The sequence below is a fragment of the Plectropomus leopardus genome, chromosome 14, assembly GCF_008729295.1.
Source record: "Plectropomus leopardus isolate mb chromosome 14, YSFRI_Pleo_2.0, whole genome shotgun sequence".
Lineage (NCBI taxonomy): Eukaryota > Metazoa > Chordata > Actinopteri > Perciformes > Serranidae > Plectropomus > Plectropomus leopardus.
In genome coordinates this window covers 1,727,032-1,750,593 of record NC_056476.1, presented here as the reverse complement: position 1 = coordinate 1,750,593, position 23,562 = coordinate 1,727,032, and the positions used below count along the sequence as shown (strand labels likewise).

The 23,562-nt window shown below is 38.4% G+C and overlaps 1 protein-coding gene across 1 annotated transcript; it reads left to right on the top strand.

The window, feature by feature from the left end:
* The first annotated feature begins 13,134 nt into the window (after positions 1-13,134).
* On the top strand, positions 13,135-22,994 carry LOC121953289 (uncharacterized protein KIAA0754-like). Its single transcript, XM_042500291.1, has 5 exons — positions 13,135-13,209; positions 16,322-16,444; positions 17,765-17,945; positions 19,123-19,856; positions 20,409-22,994. Exons 2-5 carry the CDS (start codon positions 16,322-16,324, stop codon positions 21,096-21,098), a joined length of 1,728 nt encoding a protein of 575 aa, XP_042356225.1. The 5' UTR covers positions 13,135-13,209; the 3' UTR covers positions 21,099-22,994.
* The last annotated feature ends 568 nt before the right edge of the window (positions 22,995-23,562 follow it).

Sequence of the window (23,562 nt, the reverse complement as noted above, 5' to 3'; positions counted from 1 at the left end):
TTTTTTAAAAATTTTTTATCATATTTTTTTTAGCAGAACTTCGCAGCTGGTTTCTAGTGTGTTGACCCAAAGTGCAAACCCTCGTTGAACGGCTGTTTGCTGTCGTGAGCTTGATTAGATGTATAAAAAAATATTGATGTTACACATGTTTTTAACTATTTTCAATATCTGTTCTCGCCTCAATAGAACACCTTTTATTAGAGGTTTGTATGAAGCAAATGTAAATATCCAGGACACTCGAGCATCAAGGAGTTTGTTGTGATTGTGTACGTGTGATGCATAACGTGGATATTAAAACATTCTCAAATATGGACTGATCTGTTTTGGGTTTTTTTTCAAAGGCTATAAAATCACTCAGCTCACCTTAATCACGGATAAAATACAATCCACCATCAAATCTCCAATTCTCTAATTCAGACGGTTATGAGATGACACGCAGAGATCATTTCTACATATTAAAAGCAAAACTAATCCAGCTGCATGTTTTAGGTCAGTCAGTGTTTCAGTGAAAGCAGTATTTTGGCAGTTTTAAAAAAAGCAGGTCAAGATTTCTGTTTATTTTTTTTTCATTGAGAATTACTGAGAGAATCTCAGTCACAGTTTGATTTTTAGTGCAGTTTTGTTTACATGGTTTAAATCAGTTTTCTTGTGCTGTGTTTAGACCTTCACAAGCTGTTTGACACCCCCCCCCCCCCCCCCCATGACCAACTTGGCAAAAAAAAATGCCCCACAAGACATTTGTAAAAGGTGACAAGAGAATTACATACACATTTTAAGTAAGTGGGGGAAATTATTAGAAAATGGTTAAAAAAATACATAAGGAACATGTCCACAAAACCTTATTTATGACAATAATTTTATAGTTAAATTTCTGTTGCAGAAAAATATAGTAGCATTTATAAATTCATAAACTGATTTTCTGCACTTTTCAGTTAATTTTCATTTTTTTAATAACTTTTTTTATTTCATTTGATCATCATCATTATTATTATTATTATTATTATTATTATTATTATTATTATTATTATTATTATTATTATTATTATTATTTTTATTATGTATTCTTCTTGTTTTTTTTTAAAAAAAAGAAATTTCTTGCTATTTTTTTCTTTTTTTTTTGGTCATGTCTTGTTGCCTTCTCCCCAGGTTTTACAGGGTTAAACAACTTCAGTGTTAGAAGAAGTACTTAGATCTTTTACATAAGTAAACGTAATAATGCCACAGTGTAGAAATACTCTATTACAAGAAAAGGTCCTACATGTTAGATTTTACCAGGGAAAAAGTACAATAACATCTAAATCATACTCAAAGTTCTAAAAGTAAAAGTACTCATTATGCAGAAAGTCACATTTCAGTAAAACATATAGGATTATAATGACTGATGCATTAATGTGTAAACATCACTTTAATGTTCCAGTTTACGTGCTTCATCTGATTGGTAACAGGAATTTCCACCAGGGGTCAATTAAGTCTTATATTATCTTTACCTTTAATAATAGATAATTGTTGTTTTCTTCATTTGCAAAGTAAATAAAGTTATCAGATAAATACAGTGAAGTAAAAAGGTCAATATTTCCCACTGAGACGTAGTAGAGTAGAAGTATGAAGAAGCAGAAGACAGAGATACACAAGTTAAGTACAAGTACCTCAAAACTATACTTGCTTACAGTTCTTGAGTAAATAAACTTTCCATCACTGAGTATAAGTAAAAATTTAATAAATGTTTATAACACAATATAAAGCAGTTGTGTGTAGCTAGATGGTCATTACATACAGTATTTGTCAATAATTTAAGCGTCTCCTGTGATAAACACATTAATAAACTGTTACATCAACTTACAACTGCATTAAAGTTTGTTATAACACATTTATTATATGTTTATAAGCTAATGCTTATAGATGATAAATAGAGAGTGTAGTGTTTCCTATAAAGGTTCAAAATACCTTATACGAAAGCATTTAAGTCATGCCATTGTTACTGTTTAAAAAGCACCGCCAGCATGTATGTTATATGTCACAGTGCTGTTGTGTTTAATTTCACACCTCTTGATTCCGCAACACGGGCATGCTGTCTAAAAGCACCATCTCTGTTAGATGTATTTATGTTTTGACTCTATGTTTAGATGTTTAGATTCTATAACTGATCATGGATGATAAATAGGGACAGTTTAAGGTCAATATTACTATAAAATACACTAACAAACACTTTAAAATGTCCACACATCTACTTACACGGGGATTCTAATGTGTTCTAAACAATTATGATTATAAACTGCTTATAGATAAATATGGTGAGTTAAAGTAAAGTTAATTTTTTCATCTGTCACATTAATATTCAAGTAATTAAAAATACGATAACAATAGATAAAGTTAATAAAAGTACAATTAAAGTAATATTCATGTCTCAGATGCATCACTGCAGCCTTTAATAGACATCATGAGTTTGTGGTTTGAGTTAATTTGATTTCTTGAGCTGTAAAATCAGTTTATTCTAATTTTTCCACAATTAAAATAAAGAGCTAGGCTTTGTTAGATACTTAAAACAGTGTTTCTTGGTGTTTAAATTGCTTGTCTGATCTATATATAAATATATTTAGTGTGTGTGGTCAGATGGAGCGGACAGTCAGCCGCCCACCACCCCACACGACCTGCGTTAACAGTCTAACCTTTCGGCGGTGGTGAAAAGAAACCTGCTTTTAGTCGTCTGTGTGTTTACCAGTAAAGCAGCGGCCGCCTGTGGCTCCGACGCCCCGGCAGATTTGACATTTTAGTCTGCCTGAGTGAAAAGAAAGGTTACAGGTCGAAGAGAGAGAAAAAAACAAGCCTCTAAAGCTCTTCATCATGATTGTGCTCCGGCACATAATTTATTCATTGACAATAGACCGCGTCTCCGAATGTCTGCCCTTGGGTCACTTTTCATTTTATTATTCACTGTATTTATAGAGTTCTCCATCATAGGAGCAAAATACACTGAATAACAGACATCTTTTTTTTTTTATCAGACAATCAAGGAGTCCATTTAACAGACAAATCTACTAAATTAATTTCTCCTACATTAATTAAAGATGGAGACGCTGTCCTGCTGACAATAATGTGCTCATAACCTTTCAGTGAGTTAATTATAATGTAAGAAATGTAAAATGTGAAAACGCTGACTGACTTAAGAAAGAAAATTAACTCACACCACAAACCTGTAGAGCAGTACTTTGTTAATTACAGCACATTTGTTCTTCTCATGCACAGAAATTACAGGAATACTTCACCCCTCTAATGATTATTCTGTTTATAAGTTACTCACTCGTGTCAGGGTGACTTTGTAAAGAAAACATTGTTTTTCTTGCATGCCTCTATATAAAACAAATAATCTAAAAATGGAGAACATTCTTAATTAACTGAAGTCGTAGTCAAATTTACAGAAACATCTCATCGTATGCTCATTACTCCCCAAACAGACAGCCCTTCACAGCAGCTAACTGAACTGAACGAAACCACCACGCCACTGACAAAATATACATCCATCCATCCATTTTCTTCCGCTTATCCGGGGTCGGGTCGCGGGGGCAGCAGCCTAAGCAGGGAAGCCCAGACTTCCCTCTCCCCGGCCACTTCGTCCAGCTCTTCCCGGGGGATCCCGAGGCGTTCCCAGGCCAGCTGAGAGACGTAGTCTCTCCAGCGTGTCCGGGTCTTCCCCGGGGCCTCCTACCGGTGGGACGTGCCCTGAACACCTCACCAGGGAGGCGTCCTGGAGGCATCCTAATTAGATGCCCGAGCCACCTCATCTGGCTCTTCTCAACGCGGAGGAGCAGCGGCTCTACGCCGAGCTCCTCCCGGATGACCGAGCTTCTCACCCTATCTCTGAGGGAGAGCCCAGCCACCCTACGGAGGAAACTCATTTTGGCCGCTTGTACACCCGATCTTGTTCTTTCGGTCACTACCCAAAGCTCGTGACCATAGGTGAGGGTAGGAACGAAGATCGACTGGTAAATCGAGAGCTTTGCCTTTCGGCTCAGCTCCCTCTTCACCACGACAGACAGATCCGCCTGTCGACCTCCCGCTCCATCCTTCCCTCACTCATGAACAAGACCCCGAGGTACTTAAACTCCTCCACTTGGGGCAGGATCTCGTCCCTGATCTGGAGAAGGCACCCCACCCTTTTCTGGCTGAGAACCATGGCCTCGGATTTGGAGGTGCTGATTCTCACACTCGGCTGCGAACCGATCCAGTGAGAGCTGAAGGTCACGGCCTGATGAAGCCAACAGGACCACATCATCTGCAAAGAGCAGAGACCCAATCCTGAGGTCACCAAACCGGACCCCCTCAACACCCTGGTGCGCCTAGAAATTCTGTCCATAAAAGTTATGAACAGAACCGGTGACAAAGGGCAGCCCTGGCGGAGTCCAACCCTCAACGGAAACGAGTTTGACTTACTGCCGGCAATGCGGACCAAGCTCTGGCAGCCAGTCATACAGGGAACGGACAGCCCGTATCAGGGGGTCCAAAACCCCATATTCCCGGAGAACCCCCCACAGGACTCCCCGAGGGACACGGTCGAATGCCTTCTCCAAGTCCACAAAACACATGTGGACTGGTTGGGCAAATTCCCATGCACCCTCAAGGACCCTGCCAAGGGTCCAGAGCTGGTCCACAGTTCCACGACCGGGGCGAAAACCAGTCGTGAGAGAGACGCCCACCTTAAAGGGTTTTTCTCCTTTTAATTTTGTTGCATTTCAAATTGATGCCATCCAGCAGCTTATCATACTGACACAACAGGATCCGTCAGGCCCAGTTATAAACTGACGTCACTCTTCAGTGCATCGTATTGCTGCTACAGAGTTTGACGTCAGCGTCTAACACTGGAATCACTGACCAAGCGGCAGTATTTGATAAATTTGGAAAGAGAACGAGCTGAAAATGACTACTTTTTCTAACAGAGTCTGGCTTTAAAGAGAGCATAGATAAGGTTTACTTCCAGTTCAGTTCAGGTTTTAAGTTTGTTGTGTTTGGGAGGTACTGAGCTTATAACCAGATAAATGAGACTTTGATTATTCTGCACAAGTTGTGTGAGAGTTTGTAAATGGATGTTTTGATATAATTTTGCTGTTGTAAACATGGACCCCTATGACATAAATTCATCCAAAATTTTCTCCTTATGGACTTTTCTGTCATAATGAAGGCATGCAAGAAAAAACAAGATCTCCTCATGAATTTAACATAAACTGGGGTGAGTAATTAAAATACAAATGGTCATTTGGTGGGTGAAGTACGTAAAAGTGTCACAGCAGCAGAGAAGAACAAAACTAACTGAGTTTATATAGAGAAATTACTATAGAAGCTGGTTGATATGTCACTAATACACAGCAAACATTGTTTTATATATTAAAAAAACACAAGTGTAGTTCATCGGACCATGAAAACACGATTTATAATTCAAAACTCCTATAAAAAGGTTGATTTTAGCCTGCTTTTAACAGAGGTTACTGTTGGGGCACATCTTGTGCCGTCTGGCAGGCGACTGCAACAACTCAGAGGGTAAAAGCAGCTTCACCAGCTTTCCATTTAATCCTTAAAAAAAACATTTAAAGGACCTGGCAGACTCTGGCTTATAATGACCAGGACATTTATAGCTTCGTAGACAAGCAGCAGGACAGTAAAGATCATCAGTTTGTATCGCTGTCTCATTGACTTCTGACTGCTGAAATACATGAGAAACAGATGCAAAGCGTCACAAAAGTGTCTTTGCAGCATGTGATTGCAGCTTCACTCGGCGGGTTTCCATCAACCCTCAAATTATGCAAATTTTAATTGCATATATAAAATATGCCAGTTCCTACCGACAAGCACATAGCCATAGCATCGTGTGGCCTAGAAAAGCCAAAAAAATAGTGTTTCCATGCATTTTTACAAGATATGGCTTTTTCAAATCACCTGAAATACCAACTCGTGCAAGCGAAAATACTTTTTTGCGATAAATGGGAGTTTTTTCGAAATTGACATGCTTCCATAAAGCTCACTCGGGCACGATGCAGCAGGAGCTACAAGAGCTGTTATTGCATCACATAACTCTTCAAAGCTTCAGCGGATCATCCGGAAGTTTTAAATCCACAGTTCCTCTGTGAAATTGTGGACTCTACCAGCTCCCCTAAATCCCTCATACGTGGCCGCTCCCACGTATAAGGGGCTCGCCTTTCCATCACGGCTCCATAACACGCCTACGTGGCCTTGGATTGTGTAAATAATGACGGCTAGTGCGGTGGCTGCAATAGAAATAAAGCTGCTAATGTTTTGAAAAACATTCCATCGCCATGGTTACTGGGATGTTTTCACCAGAGGAGAAGTCACATGACGTCACTCATTGGAAAAGCAGTCATCTCACAATTGTGTTGTATCGACATTTTTGAAAATATCGCTGCCGCTCTGCTGATATGCTCATCGTGCAAACACCTGCTGCACCACCCTACAACCTCCTGCTGAGGTGCTGTTTTTTTGGTCTTCAGTTAAGATTTAATGCTCAGGTATCTTCTTTAAGAAGAATCCAGTCATTTCTCTAACGTGAAGCGTCTGCGACTGAAATGTATTTGTCTTTATGTTTTCCTGCTGCTCTTTTGTGTGCTGCTCCATTTATAGGTTGAAACTCCAGCAGAGATTCGACCTTTAACCCCGACGGTGTTAGTGCATGTGTGAGCCAGATCATATGCACTTAACTCTTGAGGCAGACACAACCTTTATGTACTCAGCGGAGAATCGAAATCGAGGTCGAGATACTGTCATAACCCAGAGCGATGCGAGTCTCCTCTCTGATTCGCGTCCAGCTCGCCAAACATCCCCCACGATCACAGGAAGGGCCCGCAGTGCGATCGCACACGCTACGCAGCAATAATGAAGCCTCTTATGTAATGCAGCCACAATTCTCACTGGATACATAAACATAATGCCGCCATAAAAGAAATGAAACTGCTCCGGGGATGAAGTCCTCAAGGTCCATCCTCCACTCTACGTGTTTCAGAGGACGCAGAGCTCCCTGCTGCGCGCACGTAGATAAATATATTGATGAAAGCTGCTCATCCATGATTGATGCGGCCGGTGAGCGCCTTCACATGCTGGTTATTAAGGTTAGCGTCTCTGCTGCAGACTGAACTGATGAACTTTAGCCAACAGCTGAACTCGCACTAAAAGGGAAGGCGGTCAGGTTGGACCAGCTGAGGGCAAAAAGCAAAACAAAACAAGGTGTGATGTGACGGCCGACTTCACATAACGAAAGAATCCTTGATTTATCGCTCGAGTTCACGTGAACACAGAGGAGGAACGAGGTGAAGAGAAATGTTTTCAACTAAGCCAAACAACTACTGAATTTAGTCAAATACTGTACTTCAGTTTAAATTTGAGGTACTTGTACTTAACCCTTTGAAACCTGGATCGGCATCTGTGTCTTGTGTGACGTTCGGACGTCTTTCTCAAGCGTTTAATCCTTTGAAACCAGAGTTATTTGGTTTGACTCCTTTAAAAAATGCAGCTAAGAGGCAATGAGCAACTTGGCAAGAGACGTCCTGAAAACTGCAAAAAATTAGGAAAAGCTGACAAAAAAAAAGAACTTAAAATTTGTCAAATAAATAATTAACATTTTAAAAAGACAGAAAAAGAGAGAATAAAAAATTAACTATAATTAGATATTTAAAGTTAATTCCATTCAAATTTTTCAAAGTATTTTGTTAATTTATTTTACCATTTTTCTTTTCTTCATTTGTGTGCTATTTTTCAGGTAATTGTCTTTTTATTTTTTTTTTTATTAATACGTTGCAAATTTTGTGTAATTTTTGATTATTTTTCTTAAAGAGATCAAGTTAATTTGCTCAGGTTTTAAGGGGTTAAACACTTACATCAATATTATTCAACCTGGACCCTGTTTCTTGAACGATATTTTTTGAAACTGGTCCAGTATCGAGCGAGATGCTGCAGCCGACAGTAACGAAAAAGGCTGAACTGTGACCAGACGGTCACTTTACATCCACTCAAAGTGTTTGTTGTCACTGACAGGATCAAAAATGTCCGACAGCTTTATAAAAGGATCCCTGCAGAGACAGTAAAATCCTTTTTATTCAAACAGAAGCAGCCCTGAAATCCCCAAACACACCAGACTCCATTTAAATAAACAGTCATTTTAGCGTGTATTGAGTCAGCACATTTTCACGTCTACCTGGGAGAATTAATTAACTCTAATTAAAACAAATGAGTGTTGGTGATTGTTGGAACAGTGGAAAGATGAACTGTTAGTTTCTGTTAACTTAAAATAAAGTGTGTTTAATGATGATAAAATTACTGTTCATTTAAATGGAGTCTGGTGGCTTTGGTGATAAGTGATTTCAGGGTGTTTCTGTTTAAACAAAAATGGTCTTATTCTTTCACAAAAGCTCTTTTTCTGTAGGGATCCTTTTCATTATGTTTTAAGGATAACAATCGGAGCCTGTCAGTGGCAAAAACAAACACTTTTGTACATTTTTGTAGAATACAAACATGACCTACGAGGTTATATTGCAGCCTGTTTTGTGGATGTCGCCTGCTGTAATAAAAAAATGTTTTCTCCGTTAGTGACTCAAACATAGAAATATATGAACATAGGGTGCAGGATGAAAAATATCACACTTTCCCTTTAACTTGAGGGTATTGTTTTTCCACCACTTTCTACTCCTACTCTACTACATCTTAAAGGGAAATGTTGTACTTTTGACTTTACAAGAGTATTTGACAGCTAATTACTCACAAATTAACATGTTTGAATATAAAAATGAAAAAGGATATAAATTAAACTATGCGACAGAATATATAGCTGAAACAGTTAGTTGATCCATCAATGAGTTGGTTAATTTTTGATTATTTGTAATTTTCCATGCAAAAACATGTCATGGTTCCAGCTTCGCAATTGTTTTTTGCCAAATTTTCTTCAAATACTGTTATTAATTGTAATGTATTAGTAATATTTTTTGGTTTGGACAGTTGGTTGGACCAAACAAACATTGTGAAAGGCTGCGGGTCATTGTGACAAACATTTCTTACTACTATTTTCACCATTTAAAAAAAACAAACAATCAATTAATGGAGGAAATAATCAGCAGATTAATCCATAATGAAAATAATAAGTTAGGAGTTCAAAATGAGCTCCACTTCAACAGTAAAATCCTGATTTCACATGAATGCAGGAGTCATAATCAGTATACAACAGAAAAACAGTCACAGGGGACATTTTTCTGCTTTCCTTTACGAGTATGTTTATCTAATTATACTTACATATTTTATTTAAGTGAAGTTTTTAATGCAGAATTACTTATAAAGGAGTAGTTTTACAGTGTGATATTTGTACTTTTACTTCATTAAATGATGTGAATACTTCCTCCACCATACCAAATTGAACCAGGAGTAATTCTCGGGTTGAGATCTGTGCGCGTAGCTTCATGTTAATCTCATACATGTCAGTTTTCTCTCAGCAGCCGTCTGTAGTTTTAAAGCTAAAGGCCTCTGAAAAGAGTACAGTCCTGCTCTTTTATTGAGTCCTACGTGGTGTTTTTTCTCCCCACTCAACCGTGATGGATTGTTGATGTTGCCTCGGGCTCTCGCTGTGGCTTTATTTGTATCCTCCTTCTTGCAAAGGAAGTCTTGCCCTGCGAGATATGAAAGGTTCGAAGCGTCCTCGAGTCAGAATAGGACTCAGTAACAGTTTGAGCGTTTGTTCTGAGCTGCACGGAGGGCGAATTTTGCTGCGTGAAGATGGTTGAGTGTTATTTATTATGATCTGTTTTGTTTTCTGTTCTGAGCAGATTTTCGTATTCTCTTAAATGTTGCTGCTGCATTTTTTAACACTTCTCGATCTGTCGTTTCATCAGGTGAAATCCAGTCAATAAAGGTTTCAGGGTCAGAGTGAGTCTGCCAGGTGAGTCAGCTACATCTGACATGTTTTTAACCCCTGCCAGACAGAAAAATAAAAAAACAAATCCTGAAAATTAACTATCCACTCTGATGTCTGCAGGCACAATGCGAGCAAATATCTTAACCCTTCAGCACCTGGATCGACATCACTCTGCTGCACGAGCTTTATCCCTCTGCAACCTGAAAAATGAGCTTGATTTCTCTAAATGACAGAAAAAAAAACACCATGAGTAACTTGGCAGAGACTGTCCCCCAAACTGCAAAAAAAAAAAAAAAAAAAAGCTAAAGGTGAAAAGGATGTGGAAATTATTGTTACTTATATGCTAAAGGAAAAAGAAAAAATATATTTTTCAGAACTTTTTGAGGTCATGTTCTTGCTTTTTTGTTTGTTTATTTTCTCGGTAATTCTTTTGTAATTTTATTTTCTTAAATTTTTGACTTGCTTATTTTGCTCATCGCCCCCTTACCATTTTTTTTTTAAACTTTGAAGCTTTCAAAGGGTTAAAATCAGTGATTGTTAAAACATCTTTAAATAGTCGATCGAGCACAAACAGCACTTCAGCATATATCCAGGTGACATTTGATTTCCTAAGCTTTCAGGAGCGCCACCTAGCTGCAGAAACAACGAAAACAGATGCACAGAAGCTGAAAGACGAGCACACAAACACTGTGAGTGACAGGTGACCTCAGAGAGCAGCGAAGGACATCGACAGTAAAAACACCAACACAAAACAAGTCACTGTGGGACGTCTCTTGAAAGAAGATAATCAAAGTTTTAATTTCTGTTTTAAATTCATAATTGTTTTAGTTTGCTTGTTTTAGTTTAGCTTTCACTGTTAAAAATGTGAAGTTGAATTTAAGTTTTAACACATTTCAGTGTTTGTTTCTTTCTTCTGTTGTCAGAATATGGAGAGAATTTGTCAGAGGCAACATTTAAGAAGTCCACAACTGATATTATAAAATATACACAGTATTGTGTTTGACTCACAGTTTTAGACATCCCAGTCTCAATAAACATCCGCACCAACGCCATGCATGCTGACAAATTTTTAAAATTGTCAAAGAGAAAAACTAAAGTCAATTCTTGTATGTTAATATTTTATTTTATTTTATTAAGACTCTAAGTGCACAAAATCGTTTTTTGTCTGTTTTTTTTTTTTTTTTTTTTTAAAGTTTAATACTTTCAGTGCATTTTCCAGATTATACTTACTTAAGTAACATTTCAATGCAGGACTTTTACTTGTAACAGAGTATTTTCACACATATTAGTACATTTAGGAGCTGAATACTTCCTCCACCAATGCAAACAGCAGCAACTCATCTCAACTGCTAAAGAGCCAAAACTGTGTTTTCCACAAATGTAACGCAGTGATCATGACTCAGCAAAGATGATTTGTCCCTCTTTATATCATAAATCTATGAGACGAGGTTTCACTCGAGGCAAAGCATTTAACATGAATAACACAGTGAAATATTAAGTGTTTATGACGCACTGACAGTTCAAGCAGCGCACTCCAAAATATTCAGTCTCAGTCTGACAGACCCGCAGTTTAATGAACTAACAAGCTGCCATTTATCCTTCCCACAATCCTCCAGTCACTCAGATCGCTGCGGACCTGTTCATGTCGTTAACTTATTTCATTAAATAAGATTATTGTCACGCAAAACACCGATCTGCTCTTCATACAGATCACTGCAGGGTCACTCAGAACGGTCAATCAGAATATTTATTAATAAATAAAATAACTATAACTGACACACACACACACACACACACACACACACACACACACACACACACACACACACACACACACACACCTCCTGACTCAGTCAGTGTGTGAGTGAGTGAGTGAGTGGCGCCACCTTGTGTTTAATAATCAGTACTGCCCACTTGACTCAGTTATATTCCTGCTGTGGTGCTATAAACTTGTTTTAGTCATAATTTAAAGTAATAACTCTTACTTTAAATTATGACTAAACATTTTTAATAATCAGCTGATCTTGGGACTGAACAGACATATTTATTGCCTCACTCTTTGTTTAACTCACTCGGTTAGACTTTTCCTGCACGGCATCAATAAAATTTATCTTATCTTGTTTCCATTGGAAAGTCTTCAATGATCAAGTTCAACAGGTGAAATCTGAGCTGCAGACTAAAGCACTAATTTGTAATAACATAATGATACTTTAATACTGTCAACAGTGGAGGAATATAAGTAAGTATATTTGCTAGTAGCAGTGTACTAGCAGTGCTACTGTGTCACATTACTTTATACTAGTACTTAACTATGTTTCTGTGGTTTATTTGCAGACAATAACTTTACTTACAAATCTAAAATATCTTTATAGCTATGTGAGTGTTTTTCAAAAGCATTATGTTGTATTATTGTATTATTATTATTATTATTATTATTATTATTATTATTATTATTATTATTGCATAATTTTTTGCATTATTTACACTCTTTGGTATTTTGATCAGCACTGCATCGTACTTTAGAGGATCATCTTTTTCTGTATAACCTTAATTTGTAATTTTTTTGTATAATCTTGATTGTTAATTTGTTTAGTAAATACTACCTGGACTACTACTACTACTGCCAATAATAAGAATATCAATGCTACTATTAGGCTACTTAATATGAATTAATAATGACTGTCTGCTTCAATGCTTCTAGGTTGCCTCTTGTTAGAAAAACAGCTTTATTTTATTTTATTTTTTGGCTCATTTATCTGCTTTTATTGTCTCATGAAGCACTTTATATTAACATCTTTTTTGATTTTTCAATAGTGCTGCATAAATAAAAGCACCAGTATTACTATTATGAAATACAACTGTGATGGTCATGTATTGGTCACATGTTTTTGTGTGTCATGCAATAACTGTCACAGCGTGCCCCCTCCCCTCTGTGTGTGTGTGTGTGTGTGTGTGTGTGTGTGTCCATGTGAACGGATTAGGATCAGGGATTAGAGACAGATGTAAACCAGAAGTCCAGATCCAATCTAATTCTGCTGCCATCCCATCACAGAGCAGCAAAAGTCACGGTTAGGGTCAAGATTAAGCACGCCCCGCCTCCTGCAGAGCAAGACCTCGCTCCTATTGGCCCGCGCTTTGACTGACGGCGCTGTCGTCCAATAGGAACAGAGGACGGGGATCTCAGTCACCGCTGCGCAGATGTGTGTGTGTGTGTGTGTCTGTGTGTGTGTGAAGAGGACAGCGCAGGTTTTAGTGAGAGCAGGAATAGCTACTGAGAGGGAGTCACGAACTGCTGAGGCACCAAAACACTAAAGGTGAGCACCTAATTATGTCTTATTACTTTAATTATATTTAAATAAGCATGTTTTTATATAAAACTGCTGTTAAATTGAGTGTTTCTGTCAATGAGAAAGTGCCAGCTCAGGGGACAGCGGTGACTCTGGCCAGGCTGTGTCGTATTTAAAATTTGAATTAACTTTAAGTGCTGATAACTGATTTTGATTAATGCTGCTACATATTTTAATATATTACAGGCGGATATCAGTTTTTTTTAGCGTCTTTTTATTCCTGCCAATCTTCTTAGTCACATGTTTAACACAATAAGCTTGAAAAGTATTTTTCAGGATATGTTTATATTAATTATAGGATTATATTGGTGTCCTTTGTCTTTGTTGTTTATGTGCAGCTTTAAAAAAAAAAAAAAAAAAAAAAATAAATCAGCTGTTTTAAAAAAATAATATAAATAATTAATTTTTTTTTTTTTTTTTTTAAATTTGCAGCCTTTTTGAATTTGTCTCAATTTTATTCATCAGTTGTTTTCTGCAAAAATATCCTAAAAAGTATATAGTATATATTTTTATAATTCAAAGGCAGATTTCAGTCATTATTGTCCCTGTTGTTTGTGTGCAGCCTTTTTAAAATGTCTCCATGTTTTAAGTCAGTTGTTTACAAAAAGGGTTTAAAGTATTTTTTATGATATGTATTCAAATTATTTATAGGCTTGTATTAGTATCTTTTGTCTTTGTTGTATGTGTGCAGCCTTTTTGAATTTATCCCAATTTTTTTTATCTGTTGTTTTTCACAAAAATAGGATTGAAAGGTTTTTTTAATTTTTTTTTTTTATATATATATATTTCAATTATTTTAAGCATTAATTAGTTTCTATGGTCCTTGTTGTTTGTGTGAATTTGTCCTGACATTTGTAATCAGATGTTTAACTCAAAAATGGGCTTGAAAGCTAGTTTTTAGGATATATTTCAGTAATTTATACTCTTATATTAGTTGATATGGCCTTTGTTGTTTGTGTGCAGCCTTTTTTAATTCTCTCCACTTGCTTAGTCAGATGTTTTACTCTAAAAGTTGCTAAATATATCTGCAGTCACTTCTTGGCAACTCCTGCAATACTGTCCTTCACTGCAAGCTCTCGGGGACTAAAAAAAGGTTTGCAGCAGTAGTAGTGAGATTTTTATGGGGTCTATTCTGCGTGAAATTTGACCCACAGTCTGTGAAAGCCAAGAAGACCGAGAGAAAAGGTCTGTCCTGACCTGCCGGTTTAGAGGTCATTCGTTTGGCTCAGCTCTGCATAATTCTCCTTCGTGTCAAGGTGCTTTTTTTTCTCCTCTCACACCAACTTCCTTGTCTTGTTAATCTGCAATCTGTCATCACTTTACACTTAGAAGCATGCGTGAAGGTAATTCACAGATTTCCCACATTCCTCTTAATGCCTGAACACGACATGTCTACCTGACTGTGTGTGTGTGTGTGTGTGTGTGTGTGTGTGTCAGGTGTCCTCTGAGAGCTAATGATACAGTGAGGAAGACTTTGCTCTTTGGTTTCTGCGTCTGACATTTATTCCAGACTGCTGCTGTCCCACGTTTACACTAAACTTGAACGCCCTGCGCCATTTGACGCGGCCCGTGATGACAGATTTTCTGTGAAAACGTTCCCGCTGGCTGAGCCTGACTCCAGATTACTCTGCCGGGCTGTTTACATACAAACAAAGCCAAGGTTTTAAGGTGTGTTCAATACAGAAAGTGTGGCCTGGGCTTTATATTCGACCCTGAGTGGGAACGTGTGAGTGTGTTTGGAGTGACGCGTTTGAGACGTTCACATTTAAAGTTCAGATATTAAACTGGACCCTGGAGGAGATTAATCAGTGACTAGTCCAGGCCGGTCGGCCTTTTTCTTCCTCCAGACAACTGCAACCTTGAGACTGAGCGTTGTCCTCCCCTGGAGAAAAGGCTCAAACGCACTGCAGCTGTGCAGAGAGACAAGTCCTTTTTGAAATGTTTCTTATAAACAAAATGTAAATGTTTTTTAATTTCCCCTCATAACTGCTGGATGGCTGATTGTCACTTTCGCTTTCAGTTTCATTCAATAAAAAACAAACTGTGTCTGTGATCACTGCAGACAACAGAGATCAGGTTTCACAGACGCAGGAACTCAACCTGCTTTACTGAGGGGCCACTTTTATAAACTGACAGGAGGCCGGGGGCCAGTCGCAGCCAAACCATACGTGTTTATACGATTTTAGGACATTTCTAGGATTTTAGAGTGTTTTTAGCATGGTAGGACGTTTCTTGGATTTTAGGACGTTTCCTGGATTTAGGATATTTCTAGCATTTTAGGTCATCTCTGGGATTATAGGACATTTCAAGGAATTTAGGACATTGCCAGGATTAAAGGACTTTTCTTGGATTTAAGGACTTTTCTCAGATTTAAGGATTTTAGGTAATCTCTGGGATTTTAGAACATTTCCAGGAATTCTGATCATTTCCAAGATTTAAGGACTTTTCTTGGATTTTAGGAAATTTCCAGGAATTTAAGACGTTTCCAGGATTCTTGGACGTTTCCAGGAATCTAGGATGTTTCTCGGATTTTAGGACATTTCTAGAATTTTTCGGACATTTCTTGGATTTTAGGACATTTCTAGGATTTTAGGACATTTCTTGGATTTTAGGACATTTCTAGTATTTTAGGACATTTCTAGGATTTTAGGACATTAGGGTCTTAGCTAGGACCTCTGTCGGGGGTGTGGGGGATCCTCCACTGGCACTTTCATTGGTAAACAAGCTCTCTTTTGATGCAGTTTTATGTACTTTGGCACCTTATGTAAACTAAAAGTACAAAAACATTCCCAGTGTGAATCACTTTATTTTTATTTATGGTTAGGGAGCCACTTGGCATCCGATCGGAGGCCAGTTTCGGCACTAATGTGCTTTTTTTCCCGGCTCTGTCACATCTCACACGTAGTTAAAAAGATGCCTAGTAATAATTAAAGTGGCCAAGGTGCCAGCTAAGGTGTTTACTAAAATGTAGAAGTGGGTATTAACTCTTTAACGACAACTTTGCAAAATTACACTTTACAAACCTGGTATAAGAATTGTTTTTTTCTTAGATTTAGTTTTTTACTCTCTCCTGTCACAGATGTCAATTCCCAGTGAAAAGCTGTACAATGGATATCTGCGGCGAAATATGCCGACCATCGTGACCAAGGTGAAAGTGAGAGAGATAGTGAACCATCTAACCTGCCTGACTTCTCACGACAGGGTAAGTTTAATCAGACGTAAGAAACTATGAATACAGCCGGGGATTCACTGAGTAACATTCAAATATTATAATGTGTTGTCTCTAGTTTTGCTGCTGAATGTTGCATCCATATAAATAAAATAAGACTGACTGTGTCATCCTCTGTCTATGGTTGCATCATTAATTCCTCTTTGTTTTGCACTGTAGAAACACAGTTTAATTCCTCGATGTACCGTTGTGCACTGCGTACAGACGAATATACGTGGTGCCAAAAGTTAGCACCACATACGTCCTCTACCAGCAGATCAGCTGAGAGCAGAATTCAACCACATCAGCCTGGTTTCAGCCACCAGAGAGCAGTCGATACACAGATTTAAAACTCAAAATGTAGAATTCAAATACTTGCACTGAAATGAAAGACTGTATAAATAATGGGTGTAGCTACCATGACGTCGCTGGGTGGTTTGTGGACTGCTGTTATGAGGGGTGAAGCTGAGATTTTATGAACTAAGACAAAATGCATAACTTTAACCCTCATTAAAATGTAAACAGGCTCATGGATGTTGAAATTAGCTGCACAGACAAAACTGTTTTTGTACCAGGCTGTAAAAATGCTCATTTCTGCTGAAAAGTTGGACATTTTAACATGGAGGTCTGTGGGATTGATTCTGGGGTTTTTTTGGAGCCAGCCTCCAGTGGACATTAGAGGAACTGCAGTTTTGACATCATTGGCTTCATTTTTAGCCTCAAAGGTTGCCGCTTGACTAAAATGTTACGATATGGACCTGAATCCATTAACGACACTACTGAATACTCATATTTATCATTTTTTTATGTGAAAAAAGTGTTTTCGGGGTTTAGTTATTCTTTAAACCAAAGTGTTAAAATGTTAAATATTGTCTAAATACAAGCAGCTGCACATGAAGCCTGTTTATACCGACAATTATTATCATGCATCTTAATACCCCCCCCTTTTTTCCCACCTATTCATTTGTTCATTCTATTTTTTTTTAATCTTTTCTTTATTTGTTTGTTTATTTTTCCTTTTTACATGATTGAAAGGTCTCCATGTTTGTTTGGTTGTGGATTTTGTTTTTTTATGTTCACACAAACCAATAAAAAGAGAATTACAAAAAAAAAAACAGTTAAAATTTTGACAGGGATGCTCAAATGTGATCATTGTTTGACAAAGTACTGACTGCTAAGAACCAAAACGTATTACCAATGATGACAGTAACGACATATTTCTACCAAACGCCGAAAACTGTTAGTACACCAACAAGAAGCTGATGACCACTCTGATTAACTCTTGTTTTTTTTTCTTATGAAATCTGATTTTAGGAGATAATTGAGGCAAAGAGAGAGACTTGTGGGAACTATGACAGCATGGTGGTTCTGCTGGACTGTCTGAAGAGGAGGGAAAACTGGCCGGAGCAGTTCATCGAAGCACTCGAGGCGTGTGAGCAGCCGACTCTGGCAGCCGAGATCAGAGCGGAGTACGACGCTCTGAAAGACGGCAACAGTAAGTCTGCAAGCCAAGTACCAAATACTGTGTACCGCAGTGTAGTATTTAACGTAGTTTTACACTTTAACCAGAAAATCTTTAGTGCTACAATAATTTCATTATCATCTCATGCTGTGCTCCCGAGTGCGTGAACGTTTTGGCACAGTGTATTAGACTGAACATTACAGTCATTTTTTAAACAAAGTGTTAAGATTAATGTAAATATTTTAGTCTATTTTTGGTTTTTGGACAGTTCACAGGCTGGTGAGCTAGTTTATGCAGAGGAAGCCAAACAGAGTCAAAAACACGGGAAGAAGTTACAGGTTACCAGTTATGAGAAAATGACCATAAATTGAGCTAAAAAAAAAAAAGAAGAAAAAGGTGAAAAACAAAACACTTACTTTACTTATTTTATTTGTGTTTTTTTATTCTATTTGGCTTATTATTGTTTTGTTTGTTTTGTTTTTGCTTTGTTTTTGTTTTGCATCTGTTGTTTTGGGTCTAATTCTTTGAATTATTTGCCTTTTACATTATTGTCGTCTTGTAACTTTATCCTAACACTTCTCTAGTTTCGTCACAAGTTATTATTATTATTATTATCGTTATTAAAAATGTGTTCTTTTAAAGAGCAATAAACTTTTAATTCTTAATTAACACTTATTAATAAATACAAGAAAGTGGGGTTGCAACAGTATGAGATTATCATGGTATGATAGGGTTAGGGTCTCAGAAAATATCGTTTCATGATTTCACGGTATTACAGAAATATTATTTATTCAGTCATAACGACCTTTAAGGGAATGACGGCTTAATTTGGGTGAAACAGATGTTATATCTCTATAATTAAGACTTGAGCCTATTTTTTTTTAATGGAAGTATGTGTAAAAAGTCTTCCTTTTCAACATAAAGGTGAGATTGTCTGTGCAGTTGTTGTTGTTTTATATTGTAGATATGCAAATATACACAGTACGATAATGTCACGTAAAACTGGAATATCACTGCAGGAAGTATATATTAAATCAGAGTTAGAGTCTTTATATGAGAAACCCAAAATTACTGAGTTTGAGACTGAATGTAGGTGCTGTTGTGTCCCACATTAGAGACTCCAGCGTAGCCTCGGTGTCCACTCGTCCCTCAGGAGCTTTAGTCATATTCAAATTGGATTTAAATGACAGTGTAATTTGCTTTGCCCCAGATTCCAGCCCCAGCTCCCCTCCAACCACTGTCGTCAGGGCTCACGTCCATCCAGCACCATCTGCCGGTCATGTGTCCGTCCCAGAGAGCGGAGCCAGCGGTCCGGCTGCTGCTGCTCCTCCAGCTGGAGCGTCGGCTCCGTCAGAGCCAGCTGCTCCGGCCTCGCCCCCTCTGGAAACCCCTGTGAGTCCGCAAGACCCCCAGAGCTCAGCAGCTCAACTTCCCGAAGTCGATTCCCCTCCTGAGCCCGTCCCCGAGCCTCCGCGGCCCGCTCAGGTTGAAGTGACACCTCCTCCATCAACACCTCCTCCTTCTCCTGCCTCTACAACCCCACCTCCTCAGAGGGAGGTGAACTCTCACCAGGAGCCGGAGGAAAACTCTGAATCAGACGTCCAGGACGTCTGTGGAGACGATGCTGTGATCCCTGATCAGACGAGCGCAGCAAACCAGGTATCGATCGGCTCCGAGGACGCTCCTCCACCATCGTGTCCTGCCGGGCCGCGTGAGACAGACGCTCCGTCCCCAGATCGTCCCCACACAACAACGACCTCCACAGAGGTCAGACCACCACAGAGTCCCTCTCCTGCTCACATCAACTCAGATGTGACCGATGGATCCTCTTTCCTCACCCTGACCCCAAAGAGGCCTCCAGTCCAGGACACCAGCCCTCCTGTGGACGTCAAACCTGCTGCTGTCCTGCAGCCTGAGGAGACGTCTGAACCTCCTGCTGCACAGGTGAGTCCCAAAATATCAACACTTAGCATCCCAAACATCGTTGACTTTCGATAATCACTTTCTAATCACAGTCCACAAACCTCCAAAAGGAAACTTTTCTCTTTTTCCCCCTTCCACGCTTAAGCTGTCCCATCAAATACAGGCAAAAGGCCAAAAATAATCCAAAACAAATACTAATAATAATTATTATTATAGGATAATGCATTGTAGAGCTACTCATTTAATTATGTTGTAAAGCAATAACTCTAAAGAAGCCTTCTTAAAGTGTGCACTGCACAGCTGTATTATCTGGAAAAATAATCAGAGATTGGGACGCAGTATCTGCAGATACTTGAAGTTTAATTACCTGGATGGGGTTCAGGGGCAAAAACATGATTGTGATGTTTTCACACAACAAAAATACTCTTACTAACAGCTGTGCAACGAACCGTCCCTCTGTGGAGCTCCTAACGTTCAGTGTTTGTTTAACAGTAAATCAGAGAGGGATGACTCAGACAAACTTTACACCAGCTTCCTTTTCAAACATAAACCTGACATCACTTTCTCCTGCAGGTTGTTGAAAGCAGCCTGCAGACAGAAACTGAAGCTCCGGCCTCCCCGCTGCCTGCTGCTGCCGACAACGACGTCTCTGTCTCTGATGACATCACTGCGTCTCTGAGCAAACCTGACGAACTCATCAGCGTCCACTCACAAAGTAATGGCGGCCCGAATATCCCTGCCCCCGACTCGCCGGTGCAGCCCTGCTCTGTTAACAGTGAGCTGCTGGAAATAAACGACGCTGCACCGGACGATGTGACCTCTGCTGACCTTCCTGCGTGCTCTGCTGTCACTACAGCGTCTGCACCGTCGTGCCAGGAGAACGGCATCGCCGTTAACCACAGCGAACCGGAGGAAAACCGGTCTCCCCGTCATGTGGTGCACGTATCCGGGGAGCCGTCTATCATGAATCTAGACGGCCAAATCTCAACTCCACAAGTTCAAATCGTCAACGGCGAAGCAGCCAAAGAGATCACCTCCGCACCGCCGCTATCCAACAACGCTGCTGATTGTGTTGTGAATGTGAACGCCGCCTCCAGCGAGAACCACCTCCCCTCTGAGCCTGCGCCCGCTGAGCCGAAGACTCTGCAGGATTCACAGGAGAAGATGGCCTCTCGCACCCTGCCGGCTAATACAAAGTACATTCTGACGGCTGCAGGAGTGGGCGCCTGTGCACTGCTGATGGCGTGGAGGTTTAAGAATTAAGGGGATTTAATACCTTTTAAAAGGAAGAGAAGATTAGGCTTTAAGGCTTTTAAAAAGAGGATCTTAAGGTTATGGTGCCTTATTGTAGTCACTGGACTGGGATGGCGTGAGGCAGCTGTTTAATAATTACCTGCGGTAATAATAGCTGACTGCCAGACCTTTGATCATGTCATTAATACAAGTATGTTGTTCAGTCGGACTGTTTGATCACTTAATTGTTGAAGGAAGTTAACCTTAGTGAACCAAATCTGCCCTGCTTATATTTCAGTTAAAGAACTTCATGGTACTGGGCTGAGATCTCAGGTTATTTATGCACGTGTTGCAAAATATAAAGATTGAGAAAATGCACTGATGCCGTGTAATAATGACAGAAATGTTTGTATGTCTGATAAGCACTTTCAAAATAAGACTGTTGGCTGTCACTGAGTGGAGATTAGTGTACAAAGGACCCGAATTATACTGCAGCATCACACTCTGTAAATATGACGGAGGATTAGAGCCACGTTAAAGAAAAAAATGTTAGATTTTAAGTTAGATGAGTCATATTATTACAATAATAAATTCGTAATTTCAAGAATATAGTCGGAATATTATGAGAAATTAGTAGGAATATTTTGAGAATGAAGTTGTAGTTTTACAAGAAAAAAAGTCATAATTTTATGAGAATAAAGCTGTAATATTACAGGAATAAAGTCTGAATTTTACAAGAAAGAGGTCGAAATTTTTCAATTTAAAGTCATATTTTTATGAATAGGGATGTTATTTAACAGAAATAAACATATTACCAGCAAACTATAAAAAAAGTCACAACAGGAAACCTGTTGACCTGAACTCTCGCCTGTTTTATGGTTTGCTGGCAATATCTTTATTTCTATTATGTAATATCCCCTTTCTCGTAAAAATCTGACGTTATTCTTGAAAATCACAACTTTTTTTCTCATATAATTACAACTTTATAACTCCATGCTCATAAAATTACAAACTTTTTCTAGTAAAATTGCAACTTTTTTCTTGGTACACTATGACTTTATTCTCATTATATTACAACTTTTCTCTCATATTATTACAACTTGATTCTCCAAATCTTAAAAAACAAGAGTTTTCCTCAATGTGGCCCTAAAACTCTGTTGTATTAAATAATGGCTAGTGCACTGTCTGTATTTATTTGTACATAAATATAAAGTATCTAGGTATCTAATTATGTATTTTAAGAAAAACAGATGTGTGAGAAATATTGCAGAGCACTCATAATGTCTCAGAGAATCCAGCCGCTTCCAAACGTTTGGAAACCAAATTGGTTGTGAATTTTCTTTTAGGGCAACATGTTTTTCTTTGTCAGGTGGAAAACTTGTTGTGCTGACGTGTATTAAATATTCACTGTTGTTTCATTAGCCGAAAAACTGGGTTTTTAAATTGTCATCTTTGTGGTTATTGCTTTTTCCTCCTGTTTTATTGTTTGAAAATGTCATGCAAAATGTAGTTAGCGTAACCGTTGGCTAATTTTTTTTTAAACAATTAGATAATATAAAAAATGGTACCATGAAGTTATGCTGCACTTTGCAGGTTTTCGGGCTCCAAATTGTACTTTCTGCACATCATGTGGTGTGAAAGTTTGCGATGACACTTTATTTTTCCATATTTTTTCTTCTCCTTTTAATAGAAACAAGTATGAGAAGTTCTGTTAGAAAATATTATATTGTAAATAGCACTGTCAATATATGAAATATAAAAATATAGAAATATAATTTAGAAAGTTTTGCACATTTTAAGATGATATTTGAGCTGCAAAGATGCTCTGTAGATGAAATGTGTTGTCATTTATCTCACTTTGTTTGCACTGTCTCCAGCTATGCACTCGATAATCATATCAATAAACCTGAAATTATATTGAAAATATCCTTTATTGTGTGTGCATGTTGATTTCCTTGCAGAGAAACTATAAGTTTATGTAAACTCTTCTATAATGGACGTGTTTCACACAGATCAATGTATGCAAATTAACCCACTGAGCACAAGGTGTCAATTAAACATCGTCTCCAAACTTTCGCTCTGTCATAACAAGTATTTAATTTATTCAATGTTTTTTTAAGCACACGAGGCAACCCTGATGAATTAACTATGCTTTTTGCAATTAAATGATCTGAATGAAGAGACCTCTGCGGATATTTTGGATCCTGAGAAAAAAACAAAAACTCCTGAACGATGAACACTGAAGGAATTTTAACCACAAGTTTCAACTGGTTGCAAACTGCAATCTTCTCCACTAGATGCCACTATTTCTCCCAAAATCTTACACTCTGTGCGTTTACAATAAAACAGCTGCCGCTCCAGTTTCTGGATTATTCTCACGTTTGTGCATTTTATTTAGATCCCATTAAATATTCTGGAGAAAAAAATGAATATTGATCCTGTGGTCTTAAAATCAGACCAACCAGGAGCCCCAGATGTGCCGACCCTGATCTTA